The sequence below is a fragment of the Antechinus flavipes genome, chromosome 5, assembly GCF_016432865.1.
Source record: "Antechinus flavipes isolate AdamAnt ecotype Samford, QLD, Australia chromosome 5, AdamAnt_v2, whole genome shotgun sequence".
Taxonomy (NCBI): Eukaryota; Metazoa; Chordata; class Mammalia; order Dasyuromorphia; family Dasyuridae; genus Antechinus; species Antechinus flavipes.
Genome location: NC_067402.1, coordinates 199,682,109 through 199,704,073, shown reverse-complemented (window position 1 = coordinate 199,704,073; position 21,965 = coordinate 199,682,109). Strand labels below are relative to the sequence as shown.

At 35.4% G+C, this 21,965-nt stretch overlaps 1 protein-coding gene across 1 annotated transcript in view; it reads left to right on the top strand.

Annotated features, from left to right (window-relative positions):
• MICAL3 (microtubule associated monooxygenase, calponin and LIM domain containing 3) overlaps positions 1-21,965 on the top strand; it is a 254,496-nt gene that overhangs the window by 106,651 nt on the left and 125,880 nt on the right. Inside the window, 15 exon segments of the mRNA XM_051961753.1 lie at positions 743-1,076; positions 2,752-2,959; positions 5,495-5,611; positions 6,022-6,123; positions 6,731-6,886; positions 7,806-7,906; positions 10,491-10,748; positions 11,261-11,376; positions 13,163-13,289; positions 14,109-14,205; positions 16,642-16,789; positions 18,392-18,588; positions 19,839-19,945; positions 20,067-20,129; positions 21,290-21,466. Of these exon segments, the coding sequence (XP_051817713.1) occupies positions 813-1,076; positions 2,752-2,959; positions 5,495-5,611; positions 6,022-6,123; positions 6,731-6,886; positions 7,806-7,906; positions 10,491-10,748; positions 11,261-11,376; positions 13,163-13,289; positions 14,109-14,205; positions 16,642-16,789; positions 18,392-18,588; positions 19,839-19,945; positions 20,067-20,129; positions 21,290-21,466 (2,238 nt within the window). The 5' untranslated portion in view covers positions 743-812.

Sequence of the window (21,965 nt, the reverse complement as noted above, 5' to 3'; positions counted from 1 at the left end):
CAGGTTGATGATACACACGACTTGTATAAACTGCATTGGAGGAAGGGGGATGAAAGAATGCTTTTCACTAGTTTAGGAATGAAAGATAAAAAGAGTAAGAAACATTTAAAGCTGCAGAGGTGCACAAGAGAATTGTAGAAACCACCATCACTACCAAATCTTCTAGTGGACAGAATGGAGTAGTGTTATGAAATCTTTGGTCTCTACTGACTTGAGAATAACACTTTCAAAAAATTAGAATTGGTTCCATGTATATCAAAATGCCAGTACTTTTCATGTTAGCAAAAAGCAATTGTAAACAAAGTGGCTATTTCCATTGATTGTAAAATGGTTGACTAGATTGTGGTACATGAATGTAGTGGCAACACATAAAATATATATGTATTAAAAACATGTATAAAATGACTGCTAAATAAAGAGAAAATGATGAAATCAAGTGGCATTTTGAACAACTAGTAATGACCAATCTTGGACACAAAGAATAGAAAAAAAATGAAACATAACTTTCTCCTTTTTTTTTGCAGTAACTAATTTTAGCTTATTGTTTTGATTGTATGTGTTTATTTTTTATTACAAGGAAAAGGTCAACCTAGGAATTGGGATTATATACAGAAATGACTAATATAGAACAAGGCAAAAGTAAATAAAAAGTACTTTTAAGAAGGTAATTATGCCTCCTAGAAGACATTATAAAATTCAAATCTATTGACTCTTTCTTTTTCTTTTCTTTTGATTTTGATAGATTAATGTAGGTATCGGGACAACACAACTGCCTCCTCCCCTTATGCAGGGGTTACCAAGAGTGTGGAAGCATGGAGGAAAGTCGGAATGAGAAGACAAATGAAGCTCATATTCTCTTTGACCGATTTGTCCAGGCCAGCACCTGTAAAGGAACCCTGAAAGCTTTCCAAGAGCTTTGTGACTATTTGGAGCTAAAGCCCAAGGACTATCGTTCCTTCTACCACAAGCTCAAGTCCAAGCTTAACTACTGGAAAGCCAAAGCCCTTTGGGCAAAACTGGATAAACGGGGTAGCCACAAAGACTACAGAAAGGGAAAAGTGTGCACTAACACCAAGGTAATAGTTGTTTGACTATACCAGCATACATAGCTACAAGCTTAAGGATTTAGAATGGATTTCACAGAGAAGAATTGGTTTTGGAAGACTAAATGAGGCTTACATAAATTTCAGCAACAACCTAGTGTGAAAAAGACTTATTTTTTTGTTCAAAAGTCAGGTGTCTTTTGGGGGCCATTCACTTTATGGTAATAGTTTCCTGGAGCTCAGTTATCCAAGCCAACAACTCATAAAGATGTGACCTATGTATGGATTAAGATTTTAATGTGTATTTTTTTCTTTGAAAAGAGCATTTCCTTCAACTAGGTGAAAAAAAAAAATCTGTCAAGCTGAGCCAGAAGTAAATAAGTATAATATGAAAAATGTATTTCCTGCTTTCACCTCCCCATATTTCATAAATATTTTTATTTTTCTCTTAATCATATTATGTGGGCATATACTGTAAATATTTATTTTGAAGGCAGTCCATAGCTGCTTTTGTTACATTTTGAAAAAGCTGGTAGGTATGTGAAATTACACGTGGGCAGTATACCATGTAAGTCCAACAGACAATTCTTCTTAAATGGTTTTTTGTGGTAGTAAGTAAAATTTCAGTGCATTTGGGTGTCCATGAACATAGTCCTAAAAAAGATTCTGCCAAAACGTATTATATTTGTCATGTTTCTCATTATTGTTTAGCCTTTGTATACCTGCTAAGTCAAATAGCTGGTCTCTTCCAGGATGCTCATCTGCAAGAGAGCTATAGAATCTTGTCTTGGAGCTTTCAAATTGAAACATTCCTTACTTAGAAAAGTAAGGTTTCCTTCAAATTTGAATTTAGAATTTTGTTCAGAAGGAAAAAAGCCCTAACAACCTTTGTTTGGATCTTGAAATTGTCCTCCTGAGGATACTTCAGAGTTATGAGTAGAAAATCTTATCTGTTTTGAGCCTCTCTCCAAGGCTCAGTATTTCAAGACCTGGAAATTTTTTTTTCATTTGAATTCCTGCTTATACATTCACTGCTTATACTGGACCATTATGTATTGGTCAGTGGAATATTGTCTTGCATTTATTTGAGGTTTGTACTTAGAACTAATAAGCAAGTAGGCTGTTGACCCTTTTGTCGATACACAGTATTTAGAATTGTTCCCATCTCTTATGACCTAGGTTATATTCTGTGGAAATCTTGTTCCAGATGGGAATGTTGAAAGGAATTATTTCAGAAAACTTTGGAAGGCTTCTCTGTCTTTCCTCTCCCATTCACCCCCAACTTGGTGGTGGGAGTGGTAGGAAGAAGAGCTAGCAGCAGGTTGCCTAAGAAAAGACAAAGAAAAAAGATGGTCATTGAAACACTTTTTTTAAGTGCATAAAAATAAACAGAAGGAATGACAAATGGAACAGCTTTGGAATGTTAATTTTTTTTTGCATTTTTATTGTTACAATATACTTACAGGAAAAGCTCCCTGCATTTAAGAAAAATTCAGTTATACAAGTTAGTCTTGTTTTTCTATTCTCCTTTATGTATGGAAATGCTCATTTTATTTGGTGTTTATGTTCAAAATGAAAAAAGAAGTGGGAGAGAAAGTAAATGGGCAGTGTTCTTTGGGTGGGAGTTGTGAAATTGTGAATCTGTTATATGAAGGTGTATTATCTTTAGAGGTGCTTCTCTTGCCCTAACAGTAGCTGTGTGTTTCAGTGTCTCATCATTGGAGCTGGGCCTTGTGGCCTTCGCACAGCCATTGACTTGTCCTTACTGGGAGCCAAGGTGGTGGTCATTGAGAAGCGGGATGCCTTCTCCCGCAACAACGTCCTGCATCTCTGGCCATTTACCATACATGACCTGAGGGGTCTGGGTGCCAAGAAGTTCTATGGCAAGTTCTGCGCTGGGGCCATTGACCATATCAGTAAGTGACATGGAGTCTCCAGAACGTGTCTTCCAGAGCTTTTCATCTTGTTTTGGTAGCAAGGAACAGCGGGCGCCTTGGAAGAATTCTATCTTGTAACTTGGTTTTGGTGGTGGTGGTGGTGACATTGCATGCAACCAAATTAATTCTAAATCAATTTGTCCTCGAGTTTCTAAGGTAGTTGCAACAATGCAAAAGTAGAAGTAAAAGTAGCCCATCTGGAATGATTTGGAACCAGAGGCTATCTGGATGAGATGTTAAATTACACTCTTGATTCCAAGGCAGTTTTATTAAGGAGTCCTGAGTGCACCCAAATGTTCTTTTGTATGGAAACTCCATAACTCTGTACAGGGGCAGGCGATGGCTTTAAACACATGTACAATTTTGTACAACATTGTCCAGTACCTACTATTTTCCACTGGCTAGAGAAATTATTTCTCTGCTAGACTGGAATCTGTAGTGTCTTGGGTATATATAGCAATCTACAAATAAAATGTATAATAACAGGGAATGAAATTGCCATTTTGGGGATATTTATTCAAGAGGGTGGCAACTCTGGGCAATTGAAAAAGAAAAGCTATTTTATAGTAAGATATGTCTGAGCTTCCAAAAAATTTTATTTATATATATATATATATATATATATATATATATATATATATATATATATATATATGCCACAGGCTACATTGATTTTAGAAAAGGAACTTAGCTGAATTTATTGAACAGATCTGTCTCCTGTTTTCTGTCATATTTTATTTGATTGGCAGCATTATAATAGTGCAAAAGAGGAAGACCTAGAGTCAAATTCTGGCTCAGTTATTTGATAGCAATGGCAAGTCCTGTGTTCTTTATCTCATTTCTTTCATTTGTAAAATGGAAATAATTTCTCTATCTTTATCACAAAATTATTTTCAAAAAGTGCTTATTAGACCTTCAAGTGCTATATAAAAGTGGACTACCATCACTTTTCCTGCCAGTAAACAATGGCTTGAAGGCGAGAGATAACTTAAATGACTTTAGGAGGTTCATTTCAATCTAAATATTACTGGCTTTTCCCGATAGTTTTTTAACTTTCTGTAAAATTTTCTTCTCCCAATTCTTTCAAGTAATCCATCTTTTTTGTCACTTAATCCAGGTGGCATCAATATTGAGCAATACTTGGTAGTGATTTCAAAAAGATAGTGTAGTATGTAATGGAAAAAAGGTTAGTATTGAGAATTTACAAGATGATCCTCCCAGCTTTGCTATTAACTGTCTGTATGATCTTTGGTACTTTTAACATTTTCATCAGTAAAATAGAGGTGATGTACCTGAAGAGTAAGTAGGACAAATATTGAGAAAATAAAAAAACAAACTTAAAAGATGGGCACTTGGCAAAAATAATTGTATGGGGGTATTATTTTAGAGAAATTAGAGATTACTTCCAGCCTGAAAGCCCGGCAGTAGGATCAAATCCAAAATTACTGTTACTACTGATAATTTATATTTGTTATGCATCATGGACTAACTTCAGACCCATTTTTTCAATTCAGTAGTCACAAAAATCCCATGAGGTGTAGGCAAGGAATGTCATCCCATATTATAGTTCAGGAAACTGAGACTAAGACAGTTTAAGTGATTTACTCAGAGTCTTATGGATAATAATGGCAGAACTAAGACCAGTAATCACCCACTTCTTCTGGATCCTTATAGAATGCTTTTTATCTTTCACTGTGTTGCCTCTCTTTGCAAGGAACTTTACTAGGCACTATTGGCAACAGGAAAAGTTATAAGACATAGTTCTAGTCCTCTAAGAAATTCATAAATTATTTATCTTGGACATCTATTTAAAGTTTTCCCTCACAGACTGTTTGGGAAAACCTTAGAAAAGGAGCCAGTTTTTAATCTCAGATCAAGCTATATGACCTTGAGGAAATGATTTAATTAATAGTCCATAAGTATGGGGTATAGGTTCCTCTGGGCAAAATTTGGAATTGGATTATGCTCCTCCCTATTTTATAGAAATGTTGTAAAGATAAATGAAATAATGTATGTTTAGATAAACCTTTTGTGGAAAAAAAAAGTGCTTTGTAATTCTATAGGAGTATAATAATTAATGCTTATTATGTGAGACTGTCAACATATATATTATCTATCTTACCTTATTCAGATGTGGCATTCTTCCTCTTTTGCCAAGATAGTATCCAGAGTAAGAAACTAAGTCTCCACTTTTTTTCTGTGCCTTATGGAAGGGAGAGGGAGATAGGAAAGCTGTTGGTTGGCCAGAGCTATAACCATTGCATCAAAGAGAGTTTGGATCTGTCTGGAAGGCTGATACAGGAGAATATCTCCTTGTAGTTTGTATTTACCCTTTACTGCTACAGGATATGACTTAGAAAATGTTTCCCTCCAATGCAGGCCTTGAGAATATAAAGAAGCCAAAAGTGGATGGATGGGTGAGGGATTTGGAGAGATGTTATTGAGTGGAACCCTCTTTTCCTTTTAGCTTTGCTTAAAGCTGTTTTTGAATGTATCCCTGTCCTTATCCTATAGGCATCCGACAGCTCCAGCTAATCCTTTTGAAGGTTGCCTTGATTCTTGGCATTGAAATCCATGTCAATGTGGAATTCCAGGGGCTCGTATATCCCCCTGAGGACCAAGAAAATGAACGTAAGTTGGAGCAAATCTATTGGGGCTCATAGAGAGTAGAAAAATGGGTGAGAAGAGGTAGAGTCAAAGGGAAAAGCTATAGGTTTCAGAATAAGAACAGATTTCTCATGTGTATTGATTTTTATATTACCTGGGGATTTTTGGATCTGAAAAGAAGGCACTGGATGTTGCTTAAAAGCTTACTAAATAGTAAGTGTTGCAGTTCCTCCTTTATGAGTTTTCTTAAGGATTTCTCTTCTAGAATTTGTAACCCATGATTCTTCCAAGTTGATTCAAATACTGTATATTTGTTTTGATATTCTTTGTGTCTAGAGTACCCAGAAATTTGAAGATAATTCTATATAGGAATTTTATAGCCTAATTTGTATGACACAGAGCTGAAGCAATGTTCATTTGTATTTGCTCCACAGGAATAGGTTGGCGGGCACAGGTACACCCCAAAACACACCCTGTATCAGAGTATGAATTTGAAGTGATCATTGGAGGGGATGGCAGGAGAAATACCTTAGAAGGTACTAAATTTACATATATATATAGATATACGTATTCCCCCCCCCCCCCCACATGTGCTTTTCATGGTCATAAATGTTTTAAAGGCCTAAGTGTTATGAAAGTTTCTTTTCTGATATACTTCATCCTTATATTTTCTGATTGTGTGTGTGTATGTGTGTAGCAGCTGCTTTAAAACTTAATAAATTACATTCCATGACAATTGTTAATTTTCTTTTCCTTCCCTCTTCCTCCACTCCCTCATCCCCTCCCCACAACCCAGGGAATTCATTTTTGGGGTATTAAGAAATCTCTCTTAAGGTCCAATTGGAAGAGGACAGGCTACTTATGTTGCTCATCTCCTTAGCAGTAGCAACACTATCAAGTCATAGTTCACAGTATTGTTATTAAAATCAAACAATAAATTAAATAATTACATCTCACCTGGATGCTCTTGTCCTGAATGATGGACGCTTTCCTGAATATCAGTTTTCTTTTGCAGTTGGAAGGAAAGTTTGACAAGTTTTTCTCCCTTCTCTTCCCCTGACCTTCATCCTGTTGTGTCTTATCTTTCTCATTTGAATTGATCATTTTAACAACACTTCTCTGGGAAACTTTATTTTTCTCTAGGGTTTCGTCGGAAAGAATTTCGAGGCAAGTTGGCCATTGCCATCACAGCAAATTTCATTAACCGCCATACCACAGCAGAAGCCAAAGTAGAAGAAATCAGTGGTGTGGCCTTCATATTCAATCAGAAGTTCTTTCAGGAACTTCGGGAAGCTACAGGTTGGTGCTAGATGTTGTGATTCTGGACAAAGTTACAAACATCCATTTTAGGTGTAGAGATAAGCAAGGAAATGGGAGGTAGTTGAGTAAAACAATAAAATTCTAAATATGACTTGTGATTTTTCTGGAGCACATCTCATCATTCCCTGTTTGCCTCTAGGCTAAAATATAAACTTTTGTTTGACTTTTAAGTCCTACCTACCTTTCCAGTATGCTGCCTGCATTCAAACTGCCTTGTATTTATTTTATGTACATACTTTAATTATATAGATACTGTCTTATACACCTCCCCAACCAAAGGGCTGTTCCAGGGTTTTTTAAAAGCAGAGACTATTTTTAGGGCTATTATGAGGATCAGATGAAACAATTTATGTAAAATATTTGGAAATAGACACACACATACATACGTGCATTACAGTGATCTCTATGGGCTATCAATTTAGTGTTATAATATTATCTGTGTTTTGTTGTATTTTTGTTTTCCTGAATATTTCCCAATTACATTTTAATGTGATTTTAGGCCCACACTGAAGAGTACTGCACATCATATCCATGATTATAGGGATTTTATTCTCTTTCAGCATTTAGCACAGTACTTTGGCCAGAGTAGACAATTAATAAAGATTTGTTGGATTAAATTGATGTTATATAAACTGCAGATTTTTTTGTTATAGTATTTCTTCTTTTTTCACTATGATAAACTTGGTTTCTCTCTAGCACCTATATTCCTTAAAAGTCACTGGACTAAAAGGTGATTTAATCTACTTTGCTATCTAGCTAGCACATAAATCTTTAGTTTTCCTAATTAGATGATTCTCTGTACTTCCCATTGAGACTGAAATCTTTGTTTCTTCTAAAGTCAGTCATGTTTAATGATGTTTGGGAAAACAGCTAAATGTATACATTTGTCTCAATACAGGTATTGACTTGGAGAACATTGTCTACTACAAAGATGACACACACTACTTTGTTATGACAGCCAAAAAGCAGAGTTTATTAGATAAAGGAGTGATATTACATGTGAGTTGAGTTTCTTTTAAAACACTTTCCTTTTATGCTGAGTCCTTTTTGGAAATACTCACTAAGGGGCTGAATTATATGATTGTTGTAGTTCCTAACTCCACTACCTTGCAAGAAAAATTAAGTCATCCAACCCTATCACCTGGAAAAATGAGCTTTTCTTTTAGTGCTATGTTAATAACAATGTTAAGCCATTGAGATTTCAGAGCTGGATGATGACTTAATTTGAAGTTGCAGAGAATGCTGTTTTATGGGCACAGCAGATTTGACCTAAAAGAGATGTTAGAACTATAGCTGGCTCATTAAAAGTGTGGGTGTTGTTCTGTACTTATTATATATGTTTTTATCTAGATTACCCTTGAGCATAGTCCAGGTAGTGATAAATTCATCTTAAGACAAATTTGGTCATTCTTACTCAAGAATAACCACCCAGAATATATCTCCTTATCTTTAATCTAAAGTCTTCCAGATGATTAATTGTATGAGTCTTGCCTTCAGATGATCTCTGAAATGCCAGATCCCATTTGGCTTGAATAGTTGATATCCTCTTATTAATAACCTTAGAACTGGGGCAAAATCCTACAAAAGGAAATCTTTCCTCAGTGTCTCAGAATCTCAGGAACCCACTATTGCTGCATGAAGAGAAAGAGAAGTAAAGAGACACTTAGTATTGATCCAAGTTTATTCTAACCCTTCTGTTCTCATGAGAAACTGGCAGGTGTATTTTAAGTAGTTCTTTGTGTTTGTGGGGTGAAAGTACATGATGAATTTCAGTTTAGTTTAAGGGACACTACTGTTCCCTTTTCTGAGGACAGAGTAAGTTGGGAAACGATAGGCATAAACACATAGCATAATTGTTCCTTTTTTCTCCTAAATCTGGCCCTTGGTTAGTTTACCTTTCCTTCATCCTAATGGATATGAAGAAAAACAATATACTTAGACATAAGCAGTTTATTCCTTATTTGTTTCTTAATGTCTGGGCTGCTGTTTGTCATCTCTATCCATCAAATTGGTATACCAGGGAACCAGGACTCATTTTAGACCTCCTATCTTAGACTGTATTTAGTGAAAGGAAATACATAGGAACAATTTTAGAATTTTAAGACCTGATTTACTTTCCCTAGAAGGCAGCAGGGATTATGCCATATGTATATTCTGACAAGCCTCTTGCAGGATTGCATTCATTAGTGAGCAAATAGTTTCCAAGACAAACTTGAATGTTTCTCTTTTGGCTTTTCATGTTTTATAAATAAATGTTATTACTGGTACTTTGGACCTTTAGGGCCTACTTCAATAAAATAGGAAATATCAATGCTATTATTCAAATCCTATGATTTCATCATAAGGGAAAGAATGTCTAATGATGTTTTACAGAAACTTGGTTCTTTCATTGTTTTTTCCTTGAAGACGGATTTCTCTGGTTCTTTCTCAATTTAAGTTTCATTGTGTTGAATACATTTTTTTCTATTTGCAATGTGTTTCTTCTCCTTAATCTGAACTACTGTTGCTGCCCATTTTATGCACTAAAATCTTATTTTTAGGCTATATTTGAGATAGATAGGTCACTTGGTTGTGATAATTTAGGTGGTTTTGATTGCAAAGTGATGCCCCATTGTAGAGCTTTTGTAAGCTCAAAGGATTAGAAACATCCATTTAAATTTTTTTTCTTGATAGTTTCTATTTTTACATTACCTTTCTCTTTTATATATTTCCCCCTTCTTACCCAGAATGTCATCCCATGTAACAAAGACTCTCAAGGGGAAAAAAAACCAGTTCTAAATAAAACATTAACTGAATCTTGTTTAATTAAGTTTTCCAGGCTTTTCTGAAATCATCATTTCTTTTTTAAAAAATGTTGTAATTATTTTATTTCCTTTTTTTTTCTTAAGCTTTTTTATTTTCAAAACACATGCACAGATAATTTTTCAACATTAATCCTTGCAAAATCTTGTGTTTCAAATTTTCTTACCCTTCTCCCTCTCCCCTTCACCTTGATGGCAAGTAATCCAATATAGCTATACATAGTCATACAATTTATCTTGCTGCATAAGAAAAATCAGATCAAAAAGGAAAAAAAAAACAATGAGAAAGAAAACAAAATACAAGCAAACAACAACAAAAAAGGGTGAAAATGCTATGTTGTGGTCCACACTCACTTCCCTCAATTGCCTCTCTGGGTGTAGATGGCTCTTTTCATCATAAAGACATTGGAACTGGCTTCAGTCATCTCAATGCCATCAGCTGAATTTGGTAGAATATGTTCTACTTTTTTCATCATTCTCCTCACTCTTCCACTCCCCTTTCCCCTTCTTCCCCCTAAAAGAGAGAGAAAGAGCAGGGAAAAAAGGAGACAGATATATTTCTTCATCTGTTCTTAGACATTAAGCTTGGTTATTTTAATTACACACCATTCAGTTTGTTATAATCATCATGGATGTTCTTAAATAGTTTGCATCTTATTCATGCCTTTCCATTCTTCTCTGAATTATCCATATTCACTGCTTTATTTTCATGTATCACAATTTAAAAATTTTAATTCTCTACTTGAGTTCTCATCGTGAACTTCTTCTCTATTGGGAGACAGGACTATGCTGACACAGAACTCTTGTTATCTCGGGAAAATGTAGACCAGGAGGCTCTGCTGAGCTACGCCAGGGAAGCTGCTGACTTCTCTACCAATCAGCAACTGCCATCATTGGACTTTGCCATCAATCACTATGGGCAACCAGATGTGGCCATGTTTGACTTTACCTGCATGTATGCATCAGAGAATGCAGCCCTGGTTCGGGAACAGAATGGCCATCAGTTATTGGTGGCCCTGGTTGGGGATAGCCTACTTGAGGTAAGCCTGAAGGAAATTGATTTTTATCATGTCTAATGACCTCATCTTTTTTCTTTTTCTTTTCTTTTCTTTTTTTTTTTTCCTTTTTTTTTTTTTTTTTTTTTTTTTTGGCTGTTTCCTTCTTCAGCTCATTTTACAGATGAGAAACTGAGGCAAATAGGCTTAAGTGAATTGCTCAGAGTTAAATAGCTATTAAATGTCTGAGGCTGGATTTTACTTGAAGATGAATCTTTTTTATTTTGAGTTTGGCACTCTATTCACTTAACTGTGTCATTATGAAGGAAGGGGAATGGCATTTTATAGGGTATACTATAGAATGAGCCATAGTTATTCATAGATATGTATAGTTAGATCCATAGTTAGAGATATGAAGTTTTTATTTATCATAACAGCTAAATTTGCAGCAGAATGTCATGCTTTTTTTGTTCATTTTCCTTTTTTAACTTATTTTCCTTTCTCTCTTTTTCCGTACTTTGCTCACCCTCTACTCACCCAAAAAACCTTTTATGCAGCCTTTTTGGCCAATGGGAACTGGAATAGCCCGAGGCTTTCTAGCTGCTATGGACTCAGCCTGGATGGTCCGAAGCTGGTCTCTAGGAATTAGTCCCCTGGAGGTTCTAGCAGAAAGGTAATGGAAATGGGTATACTCCAATTTGAATACTGAGAATGCAAATGTGTTAACTTTTTTTCTTGGCAACCTCATAAGTTTCTATGAATTTAATTGTCACCTCTACCCAGAAGACTCCCAGATTCATATTCATTTCCAGTCTCTCTCCCAAACATCAGTCCTACATCAATTACTTCTTGGATAGTTATTTCATACTGGATGTTCCCAAGACCGTCTTAAAGTCAACATCTCTAAAACTTTCCCCGTCTTCTTTCAAACTTTCCTTTTTCTATCAAGGGCCACATCCTTCCAGCATCTCAAGCTTGTTGGAATTACTATTGACTGCTTGTTTTCTCTCACCCCACATATGTGTTCATTTGCCATTTCTTCCTTTGCAGCATCTCTCACAACAGACCCTTTCTCTCTACTTGCACACTTAACTAGCTTAGTTCAACTGCTTATCATCTCTTACCTAGATTATTGTAACACTTCTAATTGATCTCCCAGACTGAAGTCTTTCATGAAGAGAGGTTAACCTCTCTTCACTTCTCACAAGGCTGCCAAACTAATTTTCTTCATGCAGATCTGACCATGTCAGTACTCTGCTCCCCAGCTTCTTAAACTGTGATTTATGACTTCATGGGATTTCATAACTGAATATGTGAGGTTTGGAAATTATGATTTATTATCAACAAATGTTTGACTTATATGCCTATTTTATATATCTATATACCCAGGATCATGTAAAAATTTCTTAGGAGGTTGCAAGTGGAAAAAGTTTAAGAAGCCCTGCCCTATTCAGCCAATTCTGGTGTCTTTCACCTTATGAAGAAACTTCTATTTAATTTTTAAAGCCCTACATAGCCTAGACTCAAGCTACCTTTCCAACTTAAATATCATCACCACCACATACATACACACACAGTCACTCACTCACTGTACCATTCACCCACCACCTCCACATATACTCTCCAACTCACTCAGACTGGCCATCCTGTGTTACTCACTTAGACCTCATCTTCCTTTGCACTACCTATCCTGTATGCCCGGGATGCTCGCCTTTGAGTCCTTCTGTTCCTGTGAGATATAATCCATACACCATCATCTGCAGGAAACTTCTGATCCATCTGTTAGTGGCTTCCCTCCCAAACCATCCTGATTTTAGCTATTTTGCTTGCACATTTACTTTATACTAAGTAAATACACATACATATATATGGATTAGCCTTTTATTTTTACTGTATATGTTTTTATATGTGCTTCTCTCCCCCATTAGAATGTAAGCTCATTAGAAGTAAGGGAGTGTTTCATTCTTTGTACTTATATCTAATAAATATTAATTAATTCATCTTGGATTTTGACATTTAATTATCTATTATCACTTAAAAACACCTTTTTTTCCTGAATTTTTCTCATGTAACACAAAGGAAAGGAAAGGTTTTGTGACATGTTAGAATCAGAAGGAACCTGATAGTCTAGTTCAAACCACCATTTTTGCCTGTAGATCAGCATTAAGGGAGGATAATTGACAGATGGTACCTGGGTCTTTTGTGATAACATTAAGAGGCTAAATACTTAATTAATTGCCTTTATCGTTAGAATCAAGATCTCATTCTTGCCCTAAGCAGTGGAATCTATGCTTGTTCTCACTGGCCAACAGCTAACCAATTCCACATGTCATTGAAAGCAAGAAATATTACATGTTATCCTTCAGATGTAACCTTTAGTACTTAAGTTAGAAAAGTAACTGTGTTTTGCTGATAATTATGTCATCTCTTTTGAATAGTATTCATATGTGATGTTACAGGGAAAGCATTTATAGGTTGCTGCCTCAGACCACTCCAGAGAATGTGAGTAAAAACTTCAGCCGTTACAGCATCGATCCTGTTACCAGGTATCCCAATATCAATGTCAACTTCCTGCGGCCAAACCAGGTAAGGTCCATTTAGTCAGCCTTCCTCTGATCTATTTTATGATCGTTTTGAGCTGATCTGTTGACAAAGATCTGTCTCAATATAATATAATACAGTTTTGGGTTTTTTTGTTTTTTTTTTTTTTTTGGTACAAATCTGTGATTTCACCATATGTGGGGACCTGATGATGTGGATACACTCTCCATTTATAAAAATATTTTTTAGGAGTCTAAAAGCTTTATTATAGTATCTCCTTCTGCCTTATAATATTCTTCCATGACATTTCATTTAGCATATGGATTAATTGCCATTGCTTATGGCAGTATCAAAACTACAATCCAGTTCTATCTGACTTAGTCCCCTGCATTATTGTATTATTGTTTCTTCTTATTATATAGTAGCATGCTTGAGTCATGAATCTGAATTTTTTTCCTAAAGTAGAAATACCTCTTATCCAAAGTTTAAATTTTGGGACCTGTCTCTTTTTCCCTTCTGCCTTTTATGTTTAGGGAATCGAGTCTCCTCTTTCTATAGAAGACAAGGAATTCCCTTATAGGAAGTTGTTTTGTGATATATCCCGATTGCACTGTGGTTTTTCTGTATCATGACTAAGGATACTTGCTTGGTAGTAGTGTTAAATGCAGCACAGTGCACCAAAACTTGAGGAATCTTTTTCTGTTCTTCTCAAGAATTAATGTTTTGGGTTTTTTGTTTTGTTTTGATTTTTAATAAAAGTTATTGAGAAAAGTAGGATGTGGATAGTGGGAGGTGGGATTTTAGCATCTTGGTTTCTTTCTAAGCAATCTGTTGTGCTAATAACTAGAGATTATTCTCCTTCAGGTGCTTCATTTATATGACACAGGAGAATTGAAAGATGTTCACTTGGAAATGGAGAACCTGGTGAATTCCCAAGTCACACCAAAGCTCACCCGAAATGGTAAGTTCAAGCAATGGCTTCCCCAAGTGGTCACTTAGACAGTGTGGCCTGTTGAATAGAAAGCTGATTCTGGAGTCAGGAAAACCTTAGTTCAGTTTCCCTTCTGACTCACATTAGCCAAATGACATTGAACAAAGTCATTGAATCTATGTGTTTCAGCCAATTCTTTTTGATTACAAATTGCAGTTGTAGATCTGCATTTGTAAAAGATGCTTCTTCATTAGACTCTCCTTTAACCTAATAAAACCACAAATTGGGAAGTAGAGAGAAGGGTATCCTAAAAAGATCATATGATATGCCCTCTATTGATAAGAGGTAGGTAAGAAAAGGTGGTTCTAATTTTTTGTCTAAAATTTTCCACTTTGCAAAGAATGAAATAAAAGAAAATTTTCTTATAATTAATAATATTGGAATGTAACTAAAATATTTGTGACTTCCCGTAAATTATTAAACAGACTTGGATTGTGAACATGTAGTATTTAACAGACTATTTCTACAAGGCATTCAAAGCTGGAACTATGATAAAATGAAATTTATTTTTCCTTTAAATTTTTTTTATTATTATGTATTTGACAAACATATTTCCATATCAAGAGAGAATAGAAAAAGAGGATCATATATTACATACAATTTATTTTAAGTATATATTAAACTTTGAAACATTTTTTCCTGTATATTTTTTAAAATTCTCATTGTAACTTCATTTTGAAATAAGATTTCTACATAAATAATTCAGACATATTCTATTTATTTCTTCATTAATTGATAAAATTTCAGTATATACCTTAAATGCTTCAGCTGCCTTCAGCTAATCACTTGGTATTTAATGAACTGAAGGAACTTCTTTTCCTGGTAGTTATTCCTGTCTTTTCAGATATGAAATCTCACAATATCCTAAGATTAAACAAATATTAAAGTTTCTTGACATGGGATGCTTAAAGTGTAAATTTGTTTAAAATAGTTTTGCAGTGAAAATGAGTACAGCCAGAGCAAACTCCAACGTTCACAGTATCTACAGACAGCTACTTCATATATGAAAACAGTTCAACACTAGTCCATGTAAGATAATACAAATTATCTTCAAAGATGAAGTTTACAGTGCTTTCATAAAGAAATGCACCATCTCTATGTGTTCACTTTATCTCCAGCCATGATGGTAAAACATAGTATCTTCTGTTTCTTTCAAGCCCTTGCTCTTAATTTTCTCTCTCCAGACTCACTTCCTAAAATTCTTCTTTCTAATGTTTTTTAATTTTTAAATTTCAGCAATTTGATTTTTACTTATATATATTTTATCCCCCATTACACACTAAAACAATTTTTAAACATTTTTACTATTTTGAGTTCCAAATTCTATATCTCTTGCTCTTACCCTCACCCTGAGATAGTCAGTCAGCAATCAGATATAATCATGTAAAATATTTCCTTATTAGTAATTTTGTATAAGAAGACTCAAAAGCAAAAGAAAAAAACTGAAAAACAGCATGCTTCAGTCTGTATTTAAATAATATTGGTTCTTTCTCTGAAGATGGATAGTATTCTTCATCTTTAATCCTTTGGAATTGTCTTGGATTTTGCTGAAAATAGCTAATTCTTTCACAATTCTTCATCAACTGTTGCTATGTAAAATGATTTCCTGGTTCTTTTCATTTCATTTTCAATCGGTTCCCAGTGTTTTTTTATTAAGTAACATTTAAGATAGAGAAAAAGGAAAGAAACTTTTTAATATTACAGTTATCTTCTTTGTTGTCTATCTCATATGTCAGACTTATTTCACGTATACTCTCTTTGACTCTAGAAAAAGCATCCACTATGGTGTTAGTTATTCTTAGAGAGATAGTAATCATTTCCATAGCCTTCATAGGAGGTGCTTGTGAAAAAGGGATTACATCGGTATATAAAAAATGAACATTTTAAAAATATTTGTTTAGTTTAGAATAACAAAAAAGAAAAAACCCACTACAGATCAGTTCACTTATTTCTTTTCACAGCAGGGGTCCTCAAACTACGGCCACAGACCAGATGCAGCAGCTGAGGACGTTTATCCCCCTCACCCAGGGCTATGAAGTTTCTTTATTTAAAGGCCCACAAAACAAAGTTTTTGTTTTTACTATAGTCCGGCCCTCCAACAGTCTGAGGGACAGTGAACTGGCCCCCTATTTAAAAAGTTTGAGGATCCCTGGTTTAAGGGGAAGTACCTCTGACTTCTGACATTAGAATCAAATAAAATGATGGTTTCTGGTCCAGCCCCCACATTGATCCCATCATCATTTGAATTATTATTCCTTATCAGCTTCTTTTGAGAACAGATCCTTATTGCTTCCTCCACAGACAAACTTTACAGACTGCATTTGTATATTGTACAATGACTTCAGGGAGTTCCTTAGCCATACTGCTAGGTGACCAGTGACCACTATGCTTTTTCTGTATTTTTAGAGTCTGTAGCTCGTTCCAGCAAGTTGCTGGGCTGGTGCCAAAGGCAGACAGATGGCTATGCTGGAGTGAATGTGACAGATCTTACCATGTCCTGGAAAAGTGGCCTGGCTCTTTGTGCAATTATCCACAGATACCGCCCTGATCTCATGTAAGTTGTGGTAACCTATATTTGTATTTTTCTTGCCCAGGAATCTCAGAATGGCTAGCTATATGTGTTTCTTTTATTGGGTAAAGTGTAGGGTAAAGCAGTTTATCTCAATGACAATAATTCATATGCAGCTAGTTATAATTAACCATCATCTTCAGGGCACTATACAAACTTAGTTTAGACACACACAGTTAAGAAGCCCTAAACCCCTTCATGTGGGTCTACTTGCTTCACATATAGAAAAGTCTATCATTACCCTTGAAGAATCAAGAGTACTGATAACTGGTAACTGATGTTACTTCCTTCTTATCTTCCAGCCCCAATAGATTAAACAGTTATGAGTGTCTCCTTCAGTCTCCACACGGAGTTCCATACAATAAATTAACATGAGAGTAAAATATATAAAAGATATTATTTACATAAAAGTCAGTATGTAATATCTTTGTGCCAATTGGGTTTTTAATCCCCATTGATTTTATTTTCAGATTCTTTTTTGATATTTTGAAAGCATACATACAAAAGGAAGAAAGACATTTTCACAGTATTTCAATAATAGAGATTTTTATTTTCTTGGAAAAGATAAATTTGTATCTTTTATCCCTCAGCTCACTTAGTGGTTACCATACAATGACTTAAGGGAAAACTTTCCAAGGGATGAGAAGTTTGAGGTGGGTTTTGAATAAAAAGATTAGGTAGCTACAATTAGAATTTAGAAATCAATTCTGTGCAAAAACTGCGTCTATGATGAAAGCATAAGTTAGATGTGGGGGAAGGGGGAAAGCCAGGAAGGCTCTTGCTGTAATAAAATGTCAAATGTTGCCTTTGGTTCTAGCCAAGTTAGTTGTTTTCTAGTGGCAAAATAAGACACTGAGGTCATTTGGCATTACTTAGACCTCATTCACATACTTGACTCAGTTTGGGGCCTGTGTTTTGAAAGACAATCTGTTAACAAAAGAAATAAAAAAATATCAAATTAAAAAAAATAACTTCTGAGGTCTGGAGGTTATTATATCAATAGAGATTGCTTAGTGAGTACCACTTCAAGAAGAATCTGTATCCATTTTTCCTCAGATTGAACAACAAGGAGCTTTAAGTACAGTGGGGAAATGTTCGTCCTTGGAAAACTCAGGAAATTTAGCAATGGAAAAAAAACTTCCAAGGAAGGTTGTGGAATTTCCCTTGGAGGAGTAATGCTGATTTAAGAATTACCAGAGCTCACTTAGCAAAACAAAATCTTATTACAGAGAGAGAGAGAGATACCTAGTAGGTTTTTGTCCCATTTCAGAAATCTGGTCTACACATGATTGTTATTATTTATTATATCATGAGTGCCTATAAGATGGTATAGGATATATATATATAAAGGTCTGTCCATGGGCTAATAAATTTAGGTAGGTAAGAATAGTTTTCTAATTTTTCCTCACCTGCCTCCCTTGAGCTAGGATTTGCTTAGAAAATGCTTTACATCCTTTAAATAAAAGAAAGGAGAAATAGAGTGTCAGGTAACATGCAAATTTCTGCCTGCAGATTCAGTGGATTCACATTTCCTTGTTTATTCTTTTAAGAAAATCTTGTTGTTTTTTTTCTAACTTTACTTTCCAGAGATTTTGATTCTTTAGATGAGCATAACACAGAGAAGAACAATCAACTGGCATTTGATATTGCTGAAAAGGAATTGGGGATTTCTCCCATCATGACAGGCAAGGAAATGGCTTCAGTTGGGGAACCAGACAAGCTATCAATGGTGATGTACCTGACGCAGTTCTATGAGATGTTCAAGGACTCCATTCCCTCCAATGGTAAGGAATCTAGGACAAAAGTCTATTATAAGTGGCAAATGCTATAAAATTCCTTCATTTCCTGTTTGTCTGAATTTCTTCCTCCCCCACCCCACCCTTTCAGCCACATCCTTCAGCTGCACCACCAAAAGCAAATTCCAACAGGGAAGTCAGTGATTAAATAGAATTTTGCCCTCGTGGTCATGGAAACATATATATTTTTTTTTCATGGAAACTTGAGGAAAACCTGTACAGGCTCTTATTTTAGTGCAATTGAACTGAAAACTAAATATGAAAAGTATATTAGCTCCTCCTCTAACTGTTGGCAGGCATGTAGAAAAGTCGGTGTTTGGTGAAAATCTGAATAAGCTGGTAATTTCTTACATTACTCCCCTTCACATGCTCTCTGGTTCAGCCAAATCGTGCTACTCCCTCAAACAGGGTATTGTCTCTATCCCATTTGCACAAAATGTCCCCTCTGCCTGAAATGTACTCCACCTCTTAGAATCCCAAGTTTTCCTTTTAGCTCCTACATGAGTTTTTTCTGATTTCTGACTGCTCGCTACTCTTCTCCTCACCTATTTATTAGTATCTTTCCCTAAATTACTTTTTGTCTTAAATATGATGTGTTGTTTCTCCCATTTAAAAATATGTGTCCTCTCTCCTCCATTTGGACTAGTCTAAATCTGAATGAGCTGATAACTATTTTACCAGATCTTTGAGTGGAAGGACTGATCATTTTTTATCTTTATATTCGGTCTGTCAATAAATATTGCTAAGGGCCTACTGTGTGCTAAGAATTATGCTAACGGCACAGAGAAAGGTAAGAGACAGTTTCAGCTGTCCAGGAACTCACAATCTAATGGGGAAGAAGAGATCACATGCAGACAACTATGTACAAATAATCTGTATGAGGATAAATTGTCATTAATCAGAAGAGAAAAGTTTTACTGGCTATTTAGGTAGATAAAAATAGTTTTCTAGTTTTTCCTCACCTGACTCCCTTGAACAAGGATTTGATTAGAATTACATTAGATTACATTCTTTAAGCAAAAGGTAGGAGAAATAAAGTGTCAGGTAACATGCAAGTTTCTGCCTTCAAATTCAGTAGATTGACATTTTCTTGTTATTCCTTTAAGAAGTTCTTGTTTTGTTTTGTTGTTAAACTTAATTCCAATAAATGTTTGTTGATCATCAAAAAAGGCATAGTCAAGACTGATTACTTTTGAGCTTCTCGTGGAAGTTTCTCACCCAAGTTTTTCTCTTCACAGTTAACTTGGATGCTGAAGAGAAAGCAGTCCTGATTGCTAATACCAAATCCCCCATCTCCTTCCTTAGCAAACTTGGGCAGAGCATCTCTCGGAAGCGCACTCCCAAGGTAAAGAGCACACTTTTTCTTATGTTGGAAAGCTGATCACATGGTAAGGGAATGTTTGAGTATTTTGAGCAAAATAAAAAATAAATGTTTTCTTTCTTTTCTCTTCCCCTTCTTGTTGCAGGATAAGAAAGAGAAGGACTTGGATGGTGTGGGGAAGAGGAGGAAGACCAGTCAATCAGAGGAGGTGAGAAACAACCAAAAATATTATTGAATATTTTAAATTGAGTTATCTTTATGTTCTCCAAATGCTACTCTTGTTGGATCAGATTTGGGCATGTGATGTGTTATGTGTATTTTATATAGTTTTTTACTTATTCTTTTTTGGAGAGTTATCCATAAGATGGACTCAGAAACCAGTTATTTGCCAAGTGTGCTGCTAGTGTATTCTAAGTTTTCTCCCCAAAGATTTACATGAACTGGTGTTGAGCGAAATAAGCAGAACCAGGAATGTGTTGTACACAATAACAGCCAGATTGTGCAATGATCAACTATAAAAGGCTTCGTTCTTCTCAGTAGTTCAGTGATCCAAAGGAATCTCAGTAGATTTTGCACAGAAACCAGTTATTTGCCAAGTGTGCTGCTATTGTGTTCTAAGTTTTCCCCACCAAAGATTTACATGAACTGATGCTGAGCGAAATAAGCAGAATCAGGAATACATTGTACAAAATAACAGCAAGAATGTGTGATAATCAACTATGAAAGACTTGGTTCTTCTTTGTAGTTCAGTGATTTAAAGGTCTCCCAATAGACTTTGTGCAGAAAATGCCATCTACAACTAGACAAAGAACTAAGGAGACTGGATATAAATCAACACATGTTATGTTCATTTTATCTTTTTTTCTGTTTTTTTTAAATCTCTCCCATGGTTTTTCCCGTTTGCTCTGATTTTTCTCTCTCAGCATAATTCTTAAAATAATGTGAATTAATAATTAAAAAATAAAAAAGGAGGAAAAAACCTACCTAAGTTTCTCCCTCCTCCCCCAGATCTTATTTTCTGCTTTGTCTCTAAGCTCTGACACTATCATTGAATATTTATATACCTTTAGGACTTCTGGCTCTTTCTAGCTATCCTGAAGCTTGGAATGTTGTCTACCAATTAGAGTATGAGGAGCTCTAAATTTTATAATTTATATTTCTAGCATTCAGCAGTATGCATATCATGTATTAAATGCTTTTTTATTGAATTATTCATCCCATTAAAGCACCTGGCACTAACATATTAGCAAAATTGTACCTTTCCCTTCCTGAGTCCATTACTTGCTAAGCCCCCAAAGAAGTAAAAAGCTATTTGGAGGAAGCTCTGTTATAATTGAGTGTTTTGAATCTTGGGTTTTGCTGTCTTAGGAGGAACCACCTCGAAGTTACAGGGAAGAAAGGCCCACTTTGGTAAGCGCCTTGACTGAGAGGAGGATTGATGTTGCTATTGGCAACCAGAATAAAGTGAAGTCCATGGCTACCCAATTACTGGCAAAATTTGAGGAGAATGCACCACTACAATCCACTTCTGGCATAAGGAGACAGGTAGGATGCAGGATTTTGTCTTATCCTTGATTTCTTACTTGGATTTCAGTTGAGGTATAGGAAAAAAAAAGGTCATTTTGTATTTTTTTTTAATTAATATTATTATCAAGAAGCAGCCTGTTGTGTGAGCCTGCTAATTCCTTGTAGGCTCAAACACTGCAGAGAGAAACTGCACTGCTGGCTGTGTTGCCCAAGGGTAGTGATGTCCAGTGAAGAATAAAGATCAACAGGGTTGGACCCTTAGACAGAGATGATGAGTATTCCTTGGCTGAAGAAGCTGGGTTTCCCCTTGCCTGTTCATCCATATCTCTGTCCAGAGAACTTGGGGTAGCCACATGAGTTTTGCCTCTATGTATCCCAATTCTCTTCTCCAGAGAACCCAATCTTCTCAAATTCATGGCATATTTTAGCCAGCATATAATAGATTTCAGGATTTGATCCTGAGTCTTCTTAACTACTAATCGCGGTTCTTTCCAGTGTATATACACTACCCTGAGAC